Source organism: Vombatus ursinus, unplaced genomic scaffold (genome assembly GCF_900497805.2).
Source record: "Vombatus ursinus unplaced genomic scaffold, bare-nosed wombat genome assembly UNPS02014932.1, whole genome shotgun sequence".
Lineage (NCBI taxonomy): Eukaryota > Metazoa > Chordata > Mammalia > Diprotodontia > Vombatidae > Vombatus > Vombatus ursinus.
The window spans coordinates 4,799,288-4,818,300 of record NW_020954710.1 but is presented as its reverse complement, the minus strand read 5'-3'; the positions used below and the strand labels follow the sequence as shown (position 1 = coordinate 4,818,300).

Genomic DNA, 19,013 nt, shown 5'->3' with positions numbered 1-19,013 from the left:
ACTTTCTCTTCTGTTCCACATCAGCTACATACCATGAGGGGCATAGGTTTGATCTTGCCATGCCCCCGAAGTGTTCAACTTCTGTATTCAAGAGCTCTTAAATTGCTTTGTCTGACCATATCTTTTTTTTTTTTATCATTTTATCTCTCCCTAGCACTGTTCTTCATCTTTATAATTAGTGATTTCCAGTCCCTCAAACTCTCCAGTTTTTTCCCAGGACATCATTCCTGCACTGGTTATGCTCTTCTCCCATCCCTATCTCCATGTCTTGTTGAACCAACTCAATCCTACCCTATCTTCTGTCAAATTCTTTGTTCTATCTCCAGTCATACCTTATTGTATCCAAGCTGAGAGAAATTATTATTATGTTAATAACCAATTATTAAATTGGTATCTTGGCTTTTCTTCTCAATTTCCTCATTCTTGTTAAAGTCAGTCTCTGAAGGACTTGACTGATAAATGAGATTAGTCCTAACCCTCCAGGAATGTGCTCTTCTGTCTTGAGTAGGACCCCACCCAACTAGGAGATCTTACTTCTGTTTAGAGTATAAACAGAATCCCGTCCCTGTGAGTTGTTACCCAGGGGAAAGGAACCCCTGTCCTTGTACCCCTCCATTAGAGTTTAGGGTGACCCAGCTCATGAAGGAGAAAACCAATCAGAGTGGTCTGGGTGGAGATGGATTCACCTGTTCAGATTGCTGGAGGCAAGCTGAGTCTCATGATCAAGCCATGTTCTCAGCAGGAGGCGCTAAAGACTCCCAAAGACTCCTCATTAAATGTCCACCACTCAGGGTTGATTTTCACTTGTCAAGAGAATTTCGGGCTCTCCATTGGGCATCTTTGGATATCAAGGGAAACTACTGACCATCAATTTCCTATTAGCTAGTCTAATTAATATATTGATTATTAGTTATCAGAAACTCTTTCTTGGGGTTTCCATTCATCACACCATTCTGGATTATTCCCACTGCTCTAATTAATGAAACTAAAGGGAATCACAAAACCGGGCTGACTGGTCCACTACATATTTTCCTTTTTTTTTTTTATCTTAACTGGGCCCTGACTACAGCCCTGACTATATCAAGAATAATAATAAGAATATGTTCAATAATACTAGCATTCACATAGCTTTTTTAAACTGTGAAATGCTTTACAAATATCTCATTTGATCTTCATGACAACCTGGGAGGTAGGGGCTATTATTATCCCTGTTTGACAAATAAGGAAACTAAGGCAGACAGGTTAAGTGATTTTCCCAGGGTCACAGAGCTAGTATCTGAGGTTGGCTTTGAATTCAGGTCCTCCTAAATCCAGGTTCAACACTCTTCCTATTGCATCACCTAGCTGCTTCTTTGCATTCCACTCTCCCACCTTCCATAGCAGCTAGGTGGCGCCATAATGCATAGAACACTAGGCTTGGAATCAGGAAGACTCATCTTCGTGAGTTCAAATCTGGTCTCATATATCTACTAGCTGTGTGAGCCTGGGCAAGTCACTTCACCCTGCTTGCCTCAGTTTCCTCATCTGTACAAAGAGCTGGAGAAGGAAATGGCAAACCACTCCGGCATCTCTGCCAGGAAAACCCCAAATGGGGTCAAAAAGAGTTGGACACAACTGAAATGTCTGAACAACAGTAATCCCGTCGTCCACAGTAGATGTTTCAAATCTCATCTCTCCTCAAGCCTCTCACAGCACTCCCTCTCTCACACTCATAACTAAGGACTTCACCTCATATTTCATCAAAAAGAAAAAATCGAGACTGGTTGCTCCCCTCTTCGCCTCATGTCAGTTAGACACCTTCCCTTTCTAACTTCTCTGTTGTGGTCTCAGATGAAGAGGTGGGACACTCATTTGATCCCGTCATCCTTGATAGTGATCATCCTTTATCTCTCCTCTTCCTGGATAAACTTGAGAAAGCCATCTACAATTCTACTTCATCTCTCCCTCCTGTAAATTGTTAGCAGTCTGCCCTGACCTCATCATTCAACTGAAACTGCCTTCTCCAAAGTTACCAATGATCTCTTGAATTCCACATCTAATGGCCTTTTCTCAGTCCTCATCTTTGTTGATGTCTCTGCATTATTTGACAAGGGCCATCTCCAGTCATCCTGATCTATATCTTGCCACTGGACCCAGATGACTTCTTCTGGTGACTTTGCACAGCCCTTTCTCACTGAAATCCAATTCACTTACATGTCATGGCATCACCTTCCTGATGTCATGGTCCTCTTCAAGAATGATGGACAAACAACAACCTTTCTGAGTAGCAGTAGGAGCTGCCCCACTGGGGACCTCCTGGAACTGGCCAGTCAGGCAACACAGCTCCTTTTGTTGAGGCTTAGGAGTTTGGGGGTGCTGGGACCCCCAAATCACAACACAGGGGTCCTGCCCGGAAGAAATCGACTCCATAATTCAATGAATGCCAATGGCTCCCTAGTACCCCCAGAATTAAATACAAATTCCTTTGGCATTTAAAGCTTTTCCTTACTTCTTCCCTTTTTACCTTTCTAGGCTTCTTGCATTTTACTTCCTTTCCAGTACTGATCAACAGCACTGACTTCCTTGCAGGTCCTCACCCCAGACACACCATCTCCTCTCTCCACGTCTTTGCAATGACTCTCTCCCAAGGGCCATGTCTGCCTATCCATTCCCCTGGCCTCCTTCAAGACAGCTCAAATTCAATGTTCTTATCTTCTTCACCCACTTGTCCCAAGCTGCTAGTACCTTCTTCTCCCTCTCCTCCAGAGGTTCTTTTTTTTGTTTGTTTGTTTGTTTGTTTTTTTAGGTAATTGGGGTCAAATGACTTGCCCAGGGTCACACAGCTAGTAAGTGTCAAGTGTTTGGTCTGAGGTTGGATTTGAACTCAGGTCCTCCTGACTTCAGGGCCGGTGCTCTATCCACTGTGCCACCTAGCTGCCCCCTCCAGAGGTTCTTAACCTAGGGTTGTTAAACTTTGTTTGTTTTTAATATTGTGATCATTGTATTTAGAAGTAATTGGTTTCCTTTGTAATCCTAAGTATTTGAGTTATGCATTTAGAAGCATTTTTCTGAGAAAGGGTCCATAGGCTTTGTAAGACTGCCTAGGGGGTCATTGACACACACAAAAAAAGTTAAGAAGCTTGGATCTACTTTGTTCCTATCCTGTCTGTTATTTACACATAATCTCCCCAGTTAGAGTGTATGCTGGGGCAGGGGCAGGGAGGGGGGGTAGCAAGATGGTGGGGTAACAGAAAGAAGCACAGCCAAGCAAAAATTCTTGGAAGACTTGAAGCAAGATGTTGTTGTTTTGTTCTTTTTTAAGAGTTTAAAATTGCTTTATAAATAATAATAAAGAAATAAGCTAGCTTTATAGAGGGGGCAGCTAGGGGGAATCGAGATAGGGCAGTGGATAGACAGTGGGGGTCTGGAATCATGAAGACCTGAGTTTAAATTTGGCCTCAGGCATTAGCTGTGTTACCCTGGGCAAGTCACCTGACCCTGGTTGCCTCAGTTTCCTCATCTGAAAAATAATCTGGAGAAGAAAATGGCAAACCACTCCAGTATCTCTGCCAAGAGATCATCTAAAAGGAGCTGAACAAAGCTAAAGGAAAGGAAAAGCAGGCAACCTAGATTTGCCTGAAAGTCCCAGCATTGCTGATTCCAGCCCAACACCAGGTAAGCTGCAGAGCCCTACAGCCTCCAATTGCCAACATAAGAGACCCCAGCACACAAAGCCAGTGACCAAGACCTAGGCTCCCAACACAAGAAGCTTGGATCAGTGCCCTCTGCTCCTCAGCAGGAGAGCATAATCTCTTTAAAGGCCAGGGAATAAAGAAACACCATGAGTAAAAAGAAACATACTGATAGATTCATATTATGAGAAGAGTGAAGATCAAGACAGAAATTCTAAAGAGGACAACATTGTCATCAAACCCACATCTGCAACATCAAAAGGGAATACGAACTGGTCTGAAGCCCAAAAAGCCTTCTTAGAAGAACTCAAGAAGGATTTTTTTTTCAACATTTATTTCCATAAGATTTTGAGTTCCAAATTTTCACCCCATCTTGCCCTTCCCCCCACCCCAAGATGGTATGCATTCTGAATACCCCTTCCGCTAGTCTGCCTTCCCTTCTATCTCTCCCCCCCTTCTCTTATCCCCTTCCCCTTCAATTTTCCTGTAGGGCAGGATGGATTTCTGTACACCATTTCCTGTATTTCTTATTTCCCAGTTGCATGTGAAAACATTTTTTTTCAACATGTGTTTTTAAAACTTTGGGTTCCAAATTTTCTCCCTCCCTCCCCACCCAGCTTCATTGATAAGGCAAGCAACTAAATATAGGTTATATATTTGCAGTTATGCAAAACACTTCCATAGTAGACATGCTGTGAAAAGCTAACTCTATTTCCCTTAATCCTATCCCACCCATCCCTTTATTCTATTCTTTCTTTTGACCCTGTCTCTCCTCAGAAGTATTTGCTTCTGATTACTCTCTTTCAAAATCTGCCCTCCTCTCTGTCATTCCCCTACTCTCTTGTCCCCTTCCCCCCCTATTTTCCTGTAGGGTAAGACAGATTTCCACACCCAATTGAGTGTGTATGTTATTCCCTCCTTAAGTCAAATCCTATGAGAATAAGATTCACTCATTCCCTCTCACCTTCCCCTGTTTCCCATCCCCTGTAAGAGCCTTTTCTTTTCTGTTTTTTTTTTTTGTGGGATAATTTACCCTGTTCTACCTCTCCCTTTCTTCTTCTTATTGTATATTCCTCTCTCGCTCCTTAATTTTATTCTCCAGATATGACCCCTTCATCTTCAACTCACCCTGTGCCCTCTATCTATCTATCTATCTGTATCTATATATACATACATATAATTTTTTCCCCTCCAACTACCCTAATACTGACAAAGGTCTCATGAGTTACAAATATCATCTTTCCATGCAGGAATGTAAACAGTTCCACCTTAATAAGTCTCTTATGATTTTCTCTTTCCTGTTTACCTCTTCATGTTCCAATCAAGTCTTGTATTTGAAAATCAAATTTTCTATTCAGCTCTGGTCTTTTCATCAAGAATGCTGGAAAGTCCTCTATTTCACTGAATGACCATTTTTTCCCCTACAGGATTATATTCAATTTTGCTGGGTAGGTGATTCTTGGTTGTAATCCTATCTCCTTTGCCCTCCAGAATATTATATTCCATGCCCTGGGGTCCCTTAATGTAGAAGCAGCTAAATCTTGTGTTATCCTGATTGTGTTTCCACAATACTTGAATTGTTTCTTTCTGGATGCTTGTAATATTTTCTCCTTGACCTGGGAACTCTGGAATTTGGCTACAATATTCCTAGGAGTTTTCCTTTGGGGATCTCTTTCAGGAGGAGATCAGTGGATTCTTTCAATTTCTATTTTGCCCTCTGGTTCTAAAATATCAGGACAGTTTTCCTTGATAATTTCATGAAAGATGATATCTAGGCTCTTTTTTTGATCATGGCTTTCAGCTAGTCCAATAATTTTTAAATTCTCTCTCCTGAATCTATTTTCCAGGTCAGTTTTTTTCCAGTGAGATATTTCACATTGTTTTCTAATTTTTCATTCTTTTGGATTTGTTTTACAGTGTCTTGATTTCTCATAAAGTCACTGGCTTCCAATTGCTGTATTCTGATTTTTAAGGAAGTATTTTCTTCAATAATCTTTTGGACTTCCTTTTCCATTTGGCCAATTTTACCTTTTCTATCATTCTTCTCCTCATTGGCTTTTTGGACCTCTTTTGCCATTTGGGTTAAGCTATTTTTATGAGTTTTATGAAAAAAACAATAAAATACATAAAACTTTGGTTAATCTAATTTAAAAAAAAAAAAGTAAACCAAATTGCTAGTATCAAGAATGAAAAGGGTGAAGTTACCACCAAGGAAGAGGAAATTAAAACAACAATTAGGAATTATTTTGCCCAACTATATGCCAACAAATTTAACAATCTTAGTGAAATGGATACATATTTACAAAAATATAAATTGCCCAGATTAACAGAAGAGGAAGTAAAATACTTAAATAACTCCATCTCAGAAAAAGAAATTGAACAAGTCATTGATGAACTCCCTAGGAAAAAATCTCCAGGGCCAGATGGATTTACATTTGAATTCTATCAAACATTTAAAGAACAATTAATTCCAATACTATATAGACTATTTGGTAAAATAGGTGAAGAAGGAGTCTTACCAAATTCTTTTTATGATACAAATATGGTGCTGATACCTAAACCAGGAAGAGTCAAAACAGAGAAAGAAAATTATAGACCAATTTCTCTAATGAATATAGATGCAAAAATTTTAAACAAAATATTAGCAAATAGATTACAGCAACTTATCACAAGAATAATATATTATGACCAGGTAGGATTTATACCAGGAATGCAGGGCTGGTTCAATATAAGGAAAACTATCAGCATAATTCATCATATCAACACCAAAACTAACAGAAACCACATGATCATCTCAATAGACTCAGAAAAAGCTTTTGACAAAATACAACACCCATTCCTATTAAAAACACTAGAGAGCATGGGTATAAATGGAGTCTTCCTTAAAACAATAAATAGGATCTATCTAAAACCTTCAGCAAGCATAATATGGAATGGGGACAAGCTAGAAGCATTTCCAATAAGACCGGGGGTGAAACCAGGATGTCCATTATCACCACTGTTATTCAACATCGTACCGGAAATGTTAGCTTTAGCAATAAGAGAAGAAAAAGACATTGAAGGTATTAGAATAGGCAAAGAAGAAACAAAGCTATCACTCTTTGCAGATAACATGATGTTGTACTTAGAGAATCCCAGAGAATCAAGTAAAAAACTACTTGAAATAATAAACAACTTTAGCAAAGTTGCAGGCTATAAAATAAACCCACATAAATCACCGGCATTTCTATATATTACCAACAAAGTCCAACAGCAAGAGATAGAAAGAAAAATTCCATTTAAACTTACTGTAGACATTATAAAATACTTAGGAGTCTACCTCCCAAAACAAACCCAGGAACTTTATGAATACAATTACAAAACACTTTTCACGCAAATAAAGTCAGATCTAAATAATTGGAAAAAACATCAGTTGCTCATGGGTAGACCGAGCTAATATAATAAAAATGACAATTCTGCCTATGCTAATTTACTTATTCAGTGGTGTACCAATCAAACTACCAAAAAATTATTTTATAGAGTTAGAAAAAATAATAACAAGATTCATTTGGAAGAACAAAAGGTCCAGAATATCAAGAGAACTAATGAAAAGAAATGCAGGGGAAGGTGGCCTAGCCATTCCAGATCTTAAATTGTATTATAAAGCAGCAATCATCAAAACTGCTTGGTACTGGCTAAGAAATAGAGTGGTGGATCAGTGGAATAGGTTAAATATGCAAGACACAGTAGTCAATGACCATAGTAATCTATTATTTGATAAACCCAAAGACTCTAGCTTCTGGGATAAGAACTCACTCTTTGACAAAAACTGCAGGGAAAACTGAAAAGAGTATGGCAGAAACTAGCTCTTTATCTGCTTTGCACAATTATCCCACCCACTTAAATGTAATTACCTTTGTTAGGTAATTGAATCTAATCAATCAGTACAGAATTTTAACACCTCCTTACTTAAACGAGTTAAAGCTATTTTGTGAAACACTTGGAATTAGTATAAAAGGAAGGCATTAGTAAAAAAAAAAAAAAAAAGAATACACATAAAAGAACGGAATTATCTCAGAACTAGAGAGAGATTCTGAGGGTCTGGAAAAGAGGTTGGAGCAAGCCTGAAATTCCAGCAAACATCTGAGGAGCAAAGGAAGGACTGCCCATAGCAAAGGAGGGACATATTAAGGACAGTCATCTGCCTCTTCCGACATCTCTGGAGCAGAAGAATGAGTTTGAGGGAAGTCCCAAGAAAAGATCAGTGAGCTCTTTCCCCAATTTCCCCTCCCAGTGGCGGCCTATCCGAAGACATAACCTAACTTGCTTTTTTATTACTCAAACTTTTTTTGTTAATTGAATTTTACTTCAGTCACAGGGACCATTATATTTCCCCCAGGCTTAAAAACAGATTATTATTGTAACAGAGTGTTATGTGTAAAATACAGGAGACCGGACTAAAAAAACCAGACCTCTGAGGTCCCATCCACCCATATTTCTATGATCCTATGATCATTACCATCAGAAAGGAAGCAACTTCTTCATAACCACCCAAGCCAGGATTAGAGGCAGGATTCCAACCCAGATCTTTTAGCCGAGAGAGGTTTGAAAACTTCATTTCCCAGATCCCTAGCGAAGGCCCAGTAACGCACAGTTGCTGCGGGGAGGGCCAGGGAGCTCGGGGCTGAGTGTTTACGGAAGCTGCCGAAGCCGGAGTCGCTGACGGATCCAGGAGAGCTGTCTGCCAGCCCTGTCCAGCCCAGCCCGGCCCCGAGCGCCCAGGTTTCTGCCTAGTCGTAGCATGGCAGGGGAAGAGGCTGGGATCAGGTCTGCCGGGGAAGACGAGGCGGAGGAGGAGTCGGGAGGGGGGCCGGGACACCTGGGTCCCCTCTCCAGCCGTAAGCAGGGAGTCGAGGGGGCCCCTCTGGAACGGATGCGCAGCGTCTGGGAGCAGCTTGCGGTCTCCTTGGCACGCCTCTAGTCAGCTGCTTTGCAGCCATTCCCGAGGGAAGGGGAAATGTAGCAAGGAGCCAGGACCCAAGCGGCAACCGCCAGTCTATCAGCCTGGCCGAATTTGGCTTTGCCAGTCCTGGCCAGACCTAGTCTCTGCGCACCATAGCTGCTGGAGGCAGGGGTGAGGGGCATTGTAGCTCGGGCGCCACCCCTCAACCAGAGGGGGCCGAACCCAGGGATCCCCAGCATCCGGCCCAGGGGGAGTCTAAGGGGGGCTGGGAGGGAGGCGGGGGAGGAGAAGACTTAGTATTTCCCCTCCCCCACCCCGGCCGCTGCGTTCCTCAGCTCTTTGCCTCTGGCTCTGTCAGCCTCTACACAGCCTGTGTCCATAGGGAGTGGTCAGAGAGCCGGAACTGACCAGCTAGAAAGGGAAAGGGAAACGGAAATTGCCTCCCCTTAGTGACCGCGGCCCAGTGGAACAGTGACCGGGCTGGCTCTCATGGACCTCTCTTTGCCCTAGCTCGTGTGCGGCGTGTGACGACAGCCCTCCGATTTATTCGTGGGCACTGGAAAAGGAGACCGATTTTAGTACGAGCCAGAACTCAAGAAGAGAGGGAGAGGGGGAACCCTTTTGAAAAGCATCCTGCCCTCCATCACCCAGCAAGTGACAACTGACTTGCATTACTTTTAATTGTTAGAAGTGCCGAATAACACGTTAGAACAGGAACAGTCTTTAGAACAGAACACAGAATGTCAGAGCTGGGAGGTAGCTTAGAAGAGCGATGCTGGGAGTCAGGAGGAGCCTTAGAGAACATCTATCTGTCCTCATTTAACAGATGAGGAAAGTGAGGACCAGACCGGGGAAGGGCCTCACTTGTCAGTTAATGACTTAGCCATTGATTCAGCCAGTGGTGATGGTGATGGTGATGGTGATGGTGATGGTGATGGTGATGGTGATGACATCTTCTATAGCACTTAAAGGTTTGCAAAGCACTTTGTAATCAATCTCATTTAATCTCAGCAACAACCCTGTTGTGAAGCTAGTACTATTAATATCCCCACTCTCAGAAGTACTTGATGGTGAAGTGGTTAGAGCATTGTGCCTGGAATCAGGAAGCTGTCATTCAGTCATGTCCAGATTCAGATTCTTTGTGACTTTGTGGGGTTTTCTTGGCAAAGATCCTAGAATGGGTTACCATTTCCTTCTCCAACTTATTTTACAGATGAGGAAACTGAGGCAAACAGGGTTAAGTGACTTGCCCAGGGTCACCCTGCTAGTGTCTGAAGCCAGATTTGAACTTAGAAGAGGAGTCTTCCTGACTCCAGGTCCAGCAATCACCTAGCTGCCCTTGGAGTCAGGAAGGGGTGAGTTCAAATTCAGCCTCAGATATTTACCAGCTGGGTGGTCCTGAGCAAGTCACTTAACCTCAGTGTCCTCAACTATAAAATGGAAATGAACATTTATTTAGTTAATATTATTTACTTAACATTATTTACTTAATAAAGGCATTTATTGAGTGTCTACTGTATGTCAGCCACTGTGCTAAGCACTTTTTACAAATATTATCTCATTTGATCCTCACAACAACCCTATAATAGCATAGCATCTATCTCCCAGACTTATGAGGATCAAACTCAAGATAATATTTGTAAAAAGTACTCAGCACAGTGTGTGGCACACAATATATGCTTATTCCCTTCCATTTTTCAGTTGAGCAAACTGAGGCAGAAAGAGATTAAGTGACTTGCTTGGGGTTACACAGCTAGCACATATCTGAGGCTGGATTTGAACTCAGATCATCCTGACTCCAAGTCCAGTGCTCTTTTATTTCCCCCACCCCTATCCCCACCCTGTGCTGACTGGCTTCCTATCACTAAGTGCTTACTATGTGCTAGGCACTGTGCTAAGCACTAAGGCAGATATAGTTCCTACTCTCAGGAGATGCCCTGCTAATGGTGGAGACAACAGAGATATCCATTGTAAATTGAAAGTAAAATCAGTAAGGAAGGCATGGGGGGGGGGGGAAGTGGTATTAGGACATTTTTTTCAGAACTTCTACAAGAAACTTCTTCTAGAAGGTAGAATTCAAACTTAACCTTAAAAGAGGCCTGAGAAGTCATAAATGGAGACCAGGAGGAAGGGCCTTCCAGACAGCCAGGGCAAAAGTCTGTAAATGGAGCATTGTTTTTGAGGATCAACAAGTAAGAGATCCTGGAGGGGAGTGAAGTGTGAGAAGACTGGAAAGATCAGAAGGAGCTCTTTGTTGGGGTTTTTCCTTTTAAATAGTATTTTATTTCTTCCAGTTACATATAAGGACATATGAAAGGCCTTGAATGCCAAACAGAGGACTTTCTATTTCCTGGAAGCAATAGAGAGCCATTGGAATGCATCAAGTAGGGGAAGTGATGAACTCAGACCTTGCCGAAATAGGTGACCTGTTCTGTAAGACTGTCCCAGTCCAGAGATCTTCCTGTTTCACCAGTTGCTTCTCATAGCTTAGTTGAGTTGAGTAGCTGTTTAGAAAAAATCAAATGATGTAGCATGTGTAAAGTGCTTTTAAAGTTCTTCATAGAGTCCAGCTTTTAAGCCCCAAACTCTCCTTGTCCCTCACCACGTTGTCAGACATCCTCCTAACTGCCCTCTTCCCTGCCCTGTTTTAGACCCTGCCTCCTCCTAGGCTTGTGCCGGCTGTGGATGATTGCCTATCCCCACCCCTGGTGCCAGGGCCATGGCCTCCATCAATGAGCTGCCCGAGAACGTCCTCCTGGAGCTATTCTCCCTGGTGCCAGCCCAGGAGCTGCTGAGGCACTGCCGGCCAGTCTGCAGCCTGTGGAGGGACCTCATCGACCTGGTGTCCCTGTGGAAACGCAAGTGCCAGAGAGAGGGCTTCATCTCCCAGGACTGGGACCAACCAGTAGCTGACTGGAAGGTTTTCTACTTCCTCTGCAGCCTCCGGAGGAACCTGATCCGAAACCCCTGTGCCCGAGGTGGGTCCCCTGTGCTCGAGGTGGGTCCCCTGCGCCCAGGGTGGGTCCCCTGTGCCCAAGGTGGGTCCCCTGTGCCCAGGGTGGGTCCCCTGTGCCCGAGGTGGGTCCCCTGCACCCAGGGTGGGTCCCCTGCACCCGAGGTGGGTCCCCTGCGCCCAGGGTGGGTCCCCTGTGCCCGAGGTGGGTCCCCACCTTCACCTCATCAAAGCTGTCTCATACCAGAGGCATGTAGACTATACATGGGCTGGGTAGCCCCGTGCTTCTAGACTCAGAAGTCCCACTTGAAATCCCAGCTCTGACAGTTTCCACCCATGTCATCTTGAGCAAGTCACTTCCCTTGGAGCTAGGGTGGCACGGTGGTAATAACACTGCGTTTGGAATCAGAGCGCCTGAGTTTGAATTTCTGTTCTTTCTTTTACCACATTGAGGGACCTGGGGCAGGTCATACAGGTAATAGTAAAGAGCACTTCAGTTGCCATTTGAGGTCCTCTCTGGACTTCAGTTTCCTCATCTGTAGCATGAAGGGGGTTGGATCAGACGACCTCACATTTCCCTTATAACCTTAAATCCAGGATCCTATGATCTTAAGTCACCTGAGTGTTCTGGGCCTCCATTTCCTCATCTCTCAATTTCCTCATCTGTAAAATGAAGGGGTCAGACTAAGTGATTAATGGTAGAGCAAGGACCAAAGCCCTCATGTACCAAGTCCCAATTCAATTAAAAAAACATTTATTAAGCACCTATCGATCACCAAGGATTTATTAAGCACCTACAGTGTGCCAGGCAGTGAGAATACAAAAACAAAAGTGTAACCTTCCCTGCTCTCATCCTGGGGGTGGAGGGTAGTTGGGGCGGGGTGGTGGTGTTGAGGTTTCATGATGTGTTGTGGCAGCATCATCTCAAAGAAATCAGAGTCAGAACACCTCGAATCCAAGTACAGGCATTTGTTGAGGATTGATGCCCCCCAGAAGTGGGCTAGGTTCCAAGAGGAACCAGCGACTTCAGAGGAAGCAAGATGGATTTCTGTAGGGTAAGGACACAATTACATAACCGAAATTATGAATATTAAAAAGGCAGGAGGGATTTGTCAAGGGATTAGGTAATAGAGGAGGGGTCCCTTCTATGGTTCGGTGGTCAAACATCCTGGTTGTGCTGCTTTTTGATCGACTAGCTATTGTGGTCCTGTCTGGTCAAGATGGATAGTTGGATATTGTGGTCCTGTCTCGGGCTAAACGGATGATGTGATTGTGGTTGAGTACGAGAACACACCTGTTCCAATATGTGAATTGGATCTGGGGGCAGTGGCTGTATTGAGTCTGGGGGCCTGTACTGTGGTCAAAGCCAGATTGGGTGGTTAAATGAGGACACGCCTGCTCTTCAGTGGGGCCCATAAGGAAGTTAGAATGTTGGGGCTGGGGGCAGCTTTATTAGGATTCCATCAGGGGGGTGTACAACAGGGCCCTGTGCTGAGTGCTGTCCTACCCCAACTCAGTGAGAAAATGTCCTTGCTCACCTTTTAATCCCGAGTGACTCCTTTCTACTAAAGACCCAGATATTCAGTCTTCTCTCCTGACCCACATTCCTGTGGAGGCAGCACGGTATAACAAGGGGAATGGGCCAGAATTGGGTTCAGGTCTCATCTCTGATGCATACTGGCTGTGTGGCCCTGGACAAATCACAACCTCTCGGTGCTCCTGGCCATGAAAGCCACAAATTGCAGAGAAAGTGCCCGCTTTCCTAAGGAGAGGAAGTTACTCATTTGAGAGTTACCTATACCAAAGAAATCACAGAAATCATGCACTCGGCATGCATGGGATGACAAGTATAAAGTTTGGGAAATAAACTTGCCTCTTACACAAACACAGGAACCCCAAAGCGTGTCAGATCTTGACCTCAACAAAAACAGTCGCTCTTAAGGACATTCAGTTAATTGCTATACCTCTGGCAGAGTGCTATGTTGTTCAGCTCTGTCCAGCTCTTTGTGACCTTGTGGACTATACTGTCTGTGGGGTTTTCTTGGCAACGGTTCTGGAGTGGTTTACCATTTCCTTCTCCAGTGGATTAAGGAAAACAGAGGCTAAGTGACTTGCCCAACGTCACACAGCTAGTGAGTATCTGAGACCAGATTTGACCTCAGGTCTTCCTGACCCCAGGCCCAGCCCTCTATCTACTGAGCCACCTAGCTGCCTCCTAGACAGAGGTTAAGTGACTTGCCCAAGGTCACATGGCTAGTAAGTGTCTTGAGTGCTATACCATCTTGAAGACAACTATCATAACCCCACCTAAGCGTTCTCTTCTCTAAACACCCCACTTCCTCCAACCGCCTCACATCCTGCCCCGCATCCTGCCCCGAACCCACCCACCTCCCCAGTGGAACTCAAGACTATGCTTATTCTTTTTCTAGAGGGCTTGAAATTTTGGATAATTGACCAGAATGGAGGAGATAACTGGAAAGTGGAAGACACACCTGGAGCCCATGGGAAAGAGTTTCCAGACCCCAAAGTCAAGAAATACTTTGTCACCTCCTATTAGTAAGAGGAATTCTGACTTGAGTGGACTCTGGGTGGAGGGGGAGGGATCAGGGAGAGTAGGGCCAGGAGGTCCCTGGGCAGCTGAGAAATAATAATTATAGCTAACATTTGTAGAGCACCTACTATGTGCTAGGCATTGAGCTAAGTACTTTACAAGTATTAGATCTATTATCCCCATTTTACAGTTGAGAAAACTGAGGCAGACAGTAGTTAAGTAACTTCCTAGGAAATATCTGAGGCTGGATTTGAACACAGGTTTTCCTCACTCCAGGCCCAGCACTTTATCCACTGAGCCAGCTAGCTTTTATCTCCCAACTCATTGGCTGTCCCTGAAACGCTCTCCATCTTCACTTCAACCTATTAACGTTTCTAGTTTCCTTCACACTCAACTTAAGCCCCCACCTTCTGTAGAAGGCCTTTCCCAGTCCCTTCAGCTGCTAGGGCTTCCCTTCTGAAATTGCCCTCCATCTAGTCTGTGTCTGTGTCTTGGCCGTACCTGGTTATTCTCCCATAAGAATGTGAGGGCACCCCCAGGTCTTAGCACTGTGCCTAGCACCAAATAAATGCCTAATAAAGTAACTGATTAGAGATTAAAGTCAATCTACAAGCATTTATTAAGTACCTACTATGTGCCAGGTAGGCAGCTAGGTGGCACAGGGGATAGTACTCCAGGCCTAGAGTCAGGAAGACCTGAGTTCAAATCTGGCCTCAGACACTTCTGAGCTGTGTGACTCTGGACAAGTCACTTCACCCTATTTGCCTCAGTTTCTTCATCTGTAAAATGGGCTGGAGAAAGAAATGGTAAACCACTCCAGGATCTTTGCATGGGATCACGAAGAGTCAGACATGACTGAAACCACTGAACCACAAATGTGCCGGGCTCTGTGCTAACGGGAATGCAAAGAAAGGTAAAAAGCCAATCCCTGCCCTCAAAGAACTCATGGGACCCAGGATCCCAGAGGGAACTAGTGAGACCATCCAGTCCCATGTCCTCATTTTGCAGATGAACAGACTGAGAGGCAGTGACTTGTCCAAGGTCACTGGGTCATAAGCAGGGGGGCAGGGATTCAAACCCAAGTCCTCTGCTTGTCTTTCACATTTCCTCCTTCTGAAGAAAGGTGATTGTTGAGGGGTCAAAAATGAGTGACCGAATGCCAAATTGCTGATTGTTTGTTCAGTCCTTTTCAGTCATGTCTGACCCTTCATGACCCCATTTTGATTTGTTTGGGGGTTTTTTGGCAAAGATACTGGAGTGGTTTGCCATTTCCTTCTCCAGCTCATTTTATAGATGAGAAAACTGAGGCAAACAGGGTGAAGTGACTTGTCCAGGGTCACACAGCTAGTCAGTGTCTGGGGCTGGATTTGAGCTCAGGAAGACGAGTCTTCCTTCTGACTCCAGGTCTGGCACTCTGCACACTATGGCGCCCCCTAGCATCCCTAAGTTATTGATGTTCAAGGGAAGTCCTTACTTTCCAGACTTGCTGGAAGTGAACTTTAAGTCCCCTACATCACTCATGCATCCTCCTGTTAGAGACAGAGCCCCAGGGGCTGCGGGAGGGGTCACAAGGTGGCCCTGGGACGTCACATGTGATGGCTGCTCTGAGCCTGGTGCCCCTGGCCGGCATGCTGGGAGGGTGTAGGAGGAGCTCCCATCTCTACATCTCGTATCTGAGCACGCTGGGGTGATGAGGTCGAAGTCCAGCTCTCTACTGAGCTGACCGGCTCTAACCGTGTCTTCTTCTCACGCCTCCCCAGCACCTGCCTCAAGTCTCAGATGGTGGACCTGAAAGCCGCGGGGTATTGGAAAGAGCTGATGGACACCGTGAGGCCGGACATTGTGATCAAGGACTGGTGAGTGGGGCTGGGGGCCAGCAGGATGGGGTGGGACGTTCTCCCATCCAGGTGCTACTTCATCTGCACCATGACCTTATGACCAAGGCAAGGGAGGGCAGTGTGACCCAGGCCCAGGCCGGCAACTTAGCCGCACCACGCATTACTCATCTTCGTCCTCATTTCTCCCTGTCTTCCTATGGAGGGCACCGTCCTCATCCTCGTGGTCACCCATGTTCGCGGCCTCACTCGCCTCCCCGCCCCCACGTATCCAAATGGTTGCTGAGTCCGGTAGACTCTGTCTCCCCAACGTCTTTTGAACCCGTCCTGCCTTCCACTCACGTCACAACCGGCCACGGCCCCCCAAGGTTGGCCATAGCCTCCTACTCAGTCTTGCCACCATTCTCTTCTTTCTCTCCAATGTGCCCTCCCAGTAGCTGCCAAATTGATCTTGGTAAAGCACAGGGTGGTACCAGGTACTTCTATTACCTCTAGGATCAGATACAAACCCCTCTGTTGGTGAAGCCTTTTACAACTGGCTCCAAACCACCTTTCTAGATTTATCACACATTACTCCCCATCCACGAGCTCTATGGTCCAAACTGGGCCATCTTGCTGCTCTCCACACGACACACCCTCTCCCACCCTCTGTCCTTAGACGAAGGGGTGGGGAACCTGCAGCCTCAAGACCACCTGTGGCCTTCTAGGTCCTTGGGTGCAGCCTTCTGACTGAGTCCAAGTTTTACAGAACAAATCCTTTTATGAAGGGGATTTGTTCTGTGAAGTCTGGATTCAGTCAAAGAGCCGCACTTGAGTACCTAGAGGGTCACACGTGGCCTCGAGGCCGCAGGTTCCCCACCCTTGGTAGTGGATAGGACCCTGCACATGTGGGACCTTCCTTTCCCTCACTTTTTGCCTCTGGAAACACTTAGTTTCTTCCTTCAAAGCTTAACTCAAGCACCACCTTCTCCATGAGGCCATTCTTGACCCTCCCAGCTGCCATTGCCTCCCTGATGAAATTATCTTATATGTATTTGTATATACATATGCAAATACATCATTTCCTTTGTTAAATTGTCCGAGGATGGGGATTGTCTTTGTACCTTTATCACCTAATACATACCTGGCACATAACAGATGCTTAATAATGCTTGCTGATCAATTTGTAATCCCAGGGGAAAGCCCGGGATTACACACACTCAATCCAATCCAATTTTACTTAGATTCAGGAAGACCTATGTGCAAATCCACCTCAGACACTAGCTGTGTGACCTTGGACAAGTCACTCTCTAAGAGCCTCAGTTTCCACATTTACTAAATGAGGATGTTAGACTATCTGAGCTACATGGTCCCTTCCCCCTCTAAATCAATGGTCCAAAAAAGCACTTGAGTGGAAAACCAAGCAGGGCTTCTCTCTAGGCCATGCTAGCAAGGTTTAACAGAAAGATAGCTAGAGCTATCCATAAGTAACACGGGGGGTGCATCAGGTCATAGAAGCATAGATTTAGAGCTGGAAAGAACCTCCAAGGTCATCTAATCTAGGGCCTCTTAAAACTTTTTCCACTCATGACCCCTTTAGCACTTTTTTTTTTTAGGCAATTGGGGTTAAGTAACTTGTCCAAGGTCACACAGCTAGTAAGTGTCAAGTGTCTTGTCTGAGGCCAGATTTGAACTCGGGTCCTCCTGAATCCAGGGCCAGTGCTCTATCCACTGTGCCACCTAGCTGCCTCCCCACCTTTAGCACTTTTTAAACTGTGGGTCTCGACCCCACATGGGGTCTAGATTCTCGTCCAACCCTCATCTTACAGATGAGGAAACTGAGGCCTGTAGGGAAGTGAAATAACTGATCCTCAGAGTCACACAGGTTGTAAATATTGGAGCCAGAACTGGAACCCAGATCCACTAGTCCAAGGCCAGTGCACTTTCCTCTGTATCTCTTTAATCACTGTCATCTCATTAAATGTCCTAGATGAAAGCCATATGACCAGTTGTTAGGGATATTATAAAGAGGCCTTTCAGTCCAGGTGCGGAATGGACTCAACAGACTTCTGACGTCCCTTCCGACTCTGACACTTGGATTCTCTGCCCACACTTGACTGACCCTTCTGCCTCCCCTCAGGTTTGCTGCCAGATACGACTGTGGCTGCCGCTACCAGATCTGTGTGCAGTTACTCTCAGCGGACTACCTCGTCCTGGATTCATTTGAGCCCCCACCGGTGGAGATCCAACAATGGAGTGATTGCGAGTGGAGAGAGGTCAGTGCGGTACTACGGGACAGGACTACAGGGGAGCCCTAGGCAGCTTCCCCTGTCAATTCTCTGTCCCCACTTCGCCTCTTCTGTGAGGGAGCTTGGTCAGAGAATACTTCACAGATGGGGTTCTTAATCTGGGGCACACAAACTTTGAATATATATATTTATAAATAGAAATACCTATTTATGTTTCTAAAACAAATATTTCTATATTTTATAAATATAATATACACATTTTATAAATTATATGTATGTTTCAATAACTATATTTCAAAGTAATTGATTTATTTTGTAATTCTGTGTTTTATTTTATGCATTTAAAAACATGACTGAGAAAGGGGTCCACAGGCTTCACAAGAGGGGTCTAGGGCCCAAAAAAGGTTAAGAATCCCTCCTTATAACCCAGACCTTTCTACCCCACACTATCTCCACCCCCTACTTCCCCTCTCCCTCCAATCCTGTCAACCCAAGGTTAAGAACCATAGGACCACCCTCACCAAGTGACTAACTCTGTCCTCCCCCAGGTCTCCCACACATTCTCCAACTATCCCCCAGGAGTTCGTCACATTCGCTTCCAGCATGGTGGCAAGGACACTCAGTTCTGGGCTGGGTGGTACGGCTCCCGAGTCACCAACAGCAGCATCACCATTGGCCCTGAGGTCACCAAGAAACCCAGTCCTACAGACGACGCAGTCAGATGTAGCAACTAGATCCAGACCCAGATGTCACCAATGGCGACAGAGTCTTCCTACTTTTCACAGCTTTGAGTTTCAATAAACACTTTCCATACAGACAGCCTGGAGTTGGTT

General features: G+C 44.9%; 1 protein-coding gene across 5 annotated transcripts; it reads left to right on the top strand.

Annotated features, from left to right (window-relative positions):
- Positions 1–7,901: 7,901 nt before the first annotated feature.
- LOC114029432 (F-box only protein 6-like) lies at positions 7,902–18,999 on the top strand. Of its 5 annotated transcripts, XM_027843869.1 has the most exons (7): positions 7,902–8,477; positions 9,124–9,191; positions 11,265–11,591; positions 13,996–14,122; positions 15,878–15,973; positions 18,072–18,207; positions 18,729–18,999. In XM_027843869.1, exons 3-7 carry the CDS (start codon positions 11,333–11,335, stop codon positions 18,912–18,914), a joined length of 804 nt encoding a protein of 267 aa, XP_027699670.1. In that variant the 5' UTR covers positions 7,902–8,477; positions 9,124–9,191; positions 11,265–11,332; the 3' UTR covers positions 18,915–18,999. The 5 variants fall into 5 exon arrangements, with proteins under 5 accessions (XP_027699670.1, XP_027699672.1, XP_027699669.1 ...); XM_027843871.1 differs by lacking the exon at positions 9,124–9,191 and having other exon boundaries at positions 7,902–8,432; XM_027843868.1 differs by lacking the exon at positions 9,124–9,191 and having other exon boundaries at positions 8,026–8,477.
- The last annotated feature ends 14 nt before the right edge of the window (positions 19,000–19,013 follow it).

Excerpts from the sequence above, each read along its gene's own strand:
- LOC114029432 (XM_027843871.1), top strand. The coding sequence starts at position 11,333 with ATGGCCTCCATCAATGAGCTGCCCGAGAACGTCCTCCTGGAGCTATTC. Across the intron at positions 11,592-13,995 it reads CCGAAACCCCTGTGCCCGAG|AGGGCTTGAAATTTTGGATA; the intron begins GTGGGTCCCCTG and ends TTCTTTTTCTAG. Across the intron at positions 18,208-18,728 it reads GTGATTGCGAGTGGAGAGAG|GTCTCCCACACATTCTCCAA; the intron begins GTCAGTGCGGTA and ends GTCCTCCCCCAG.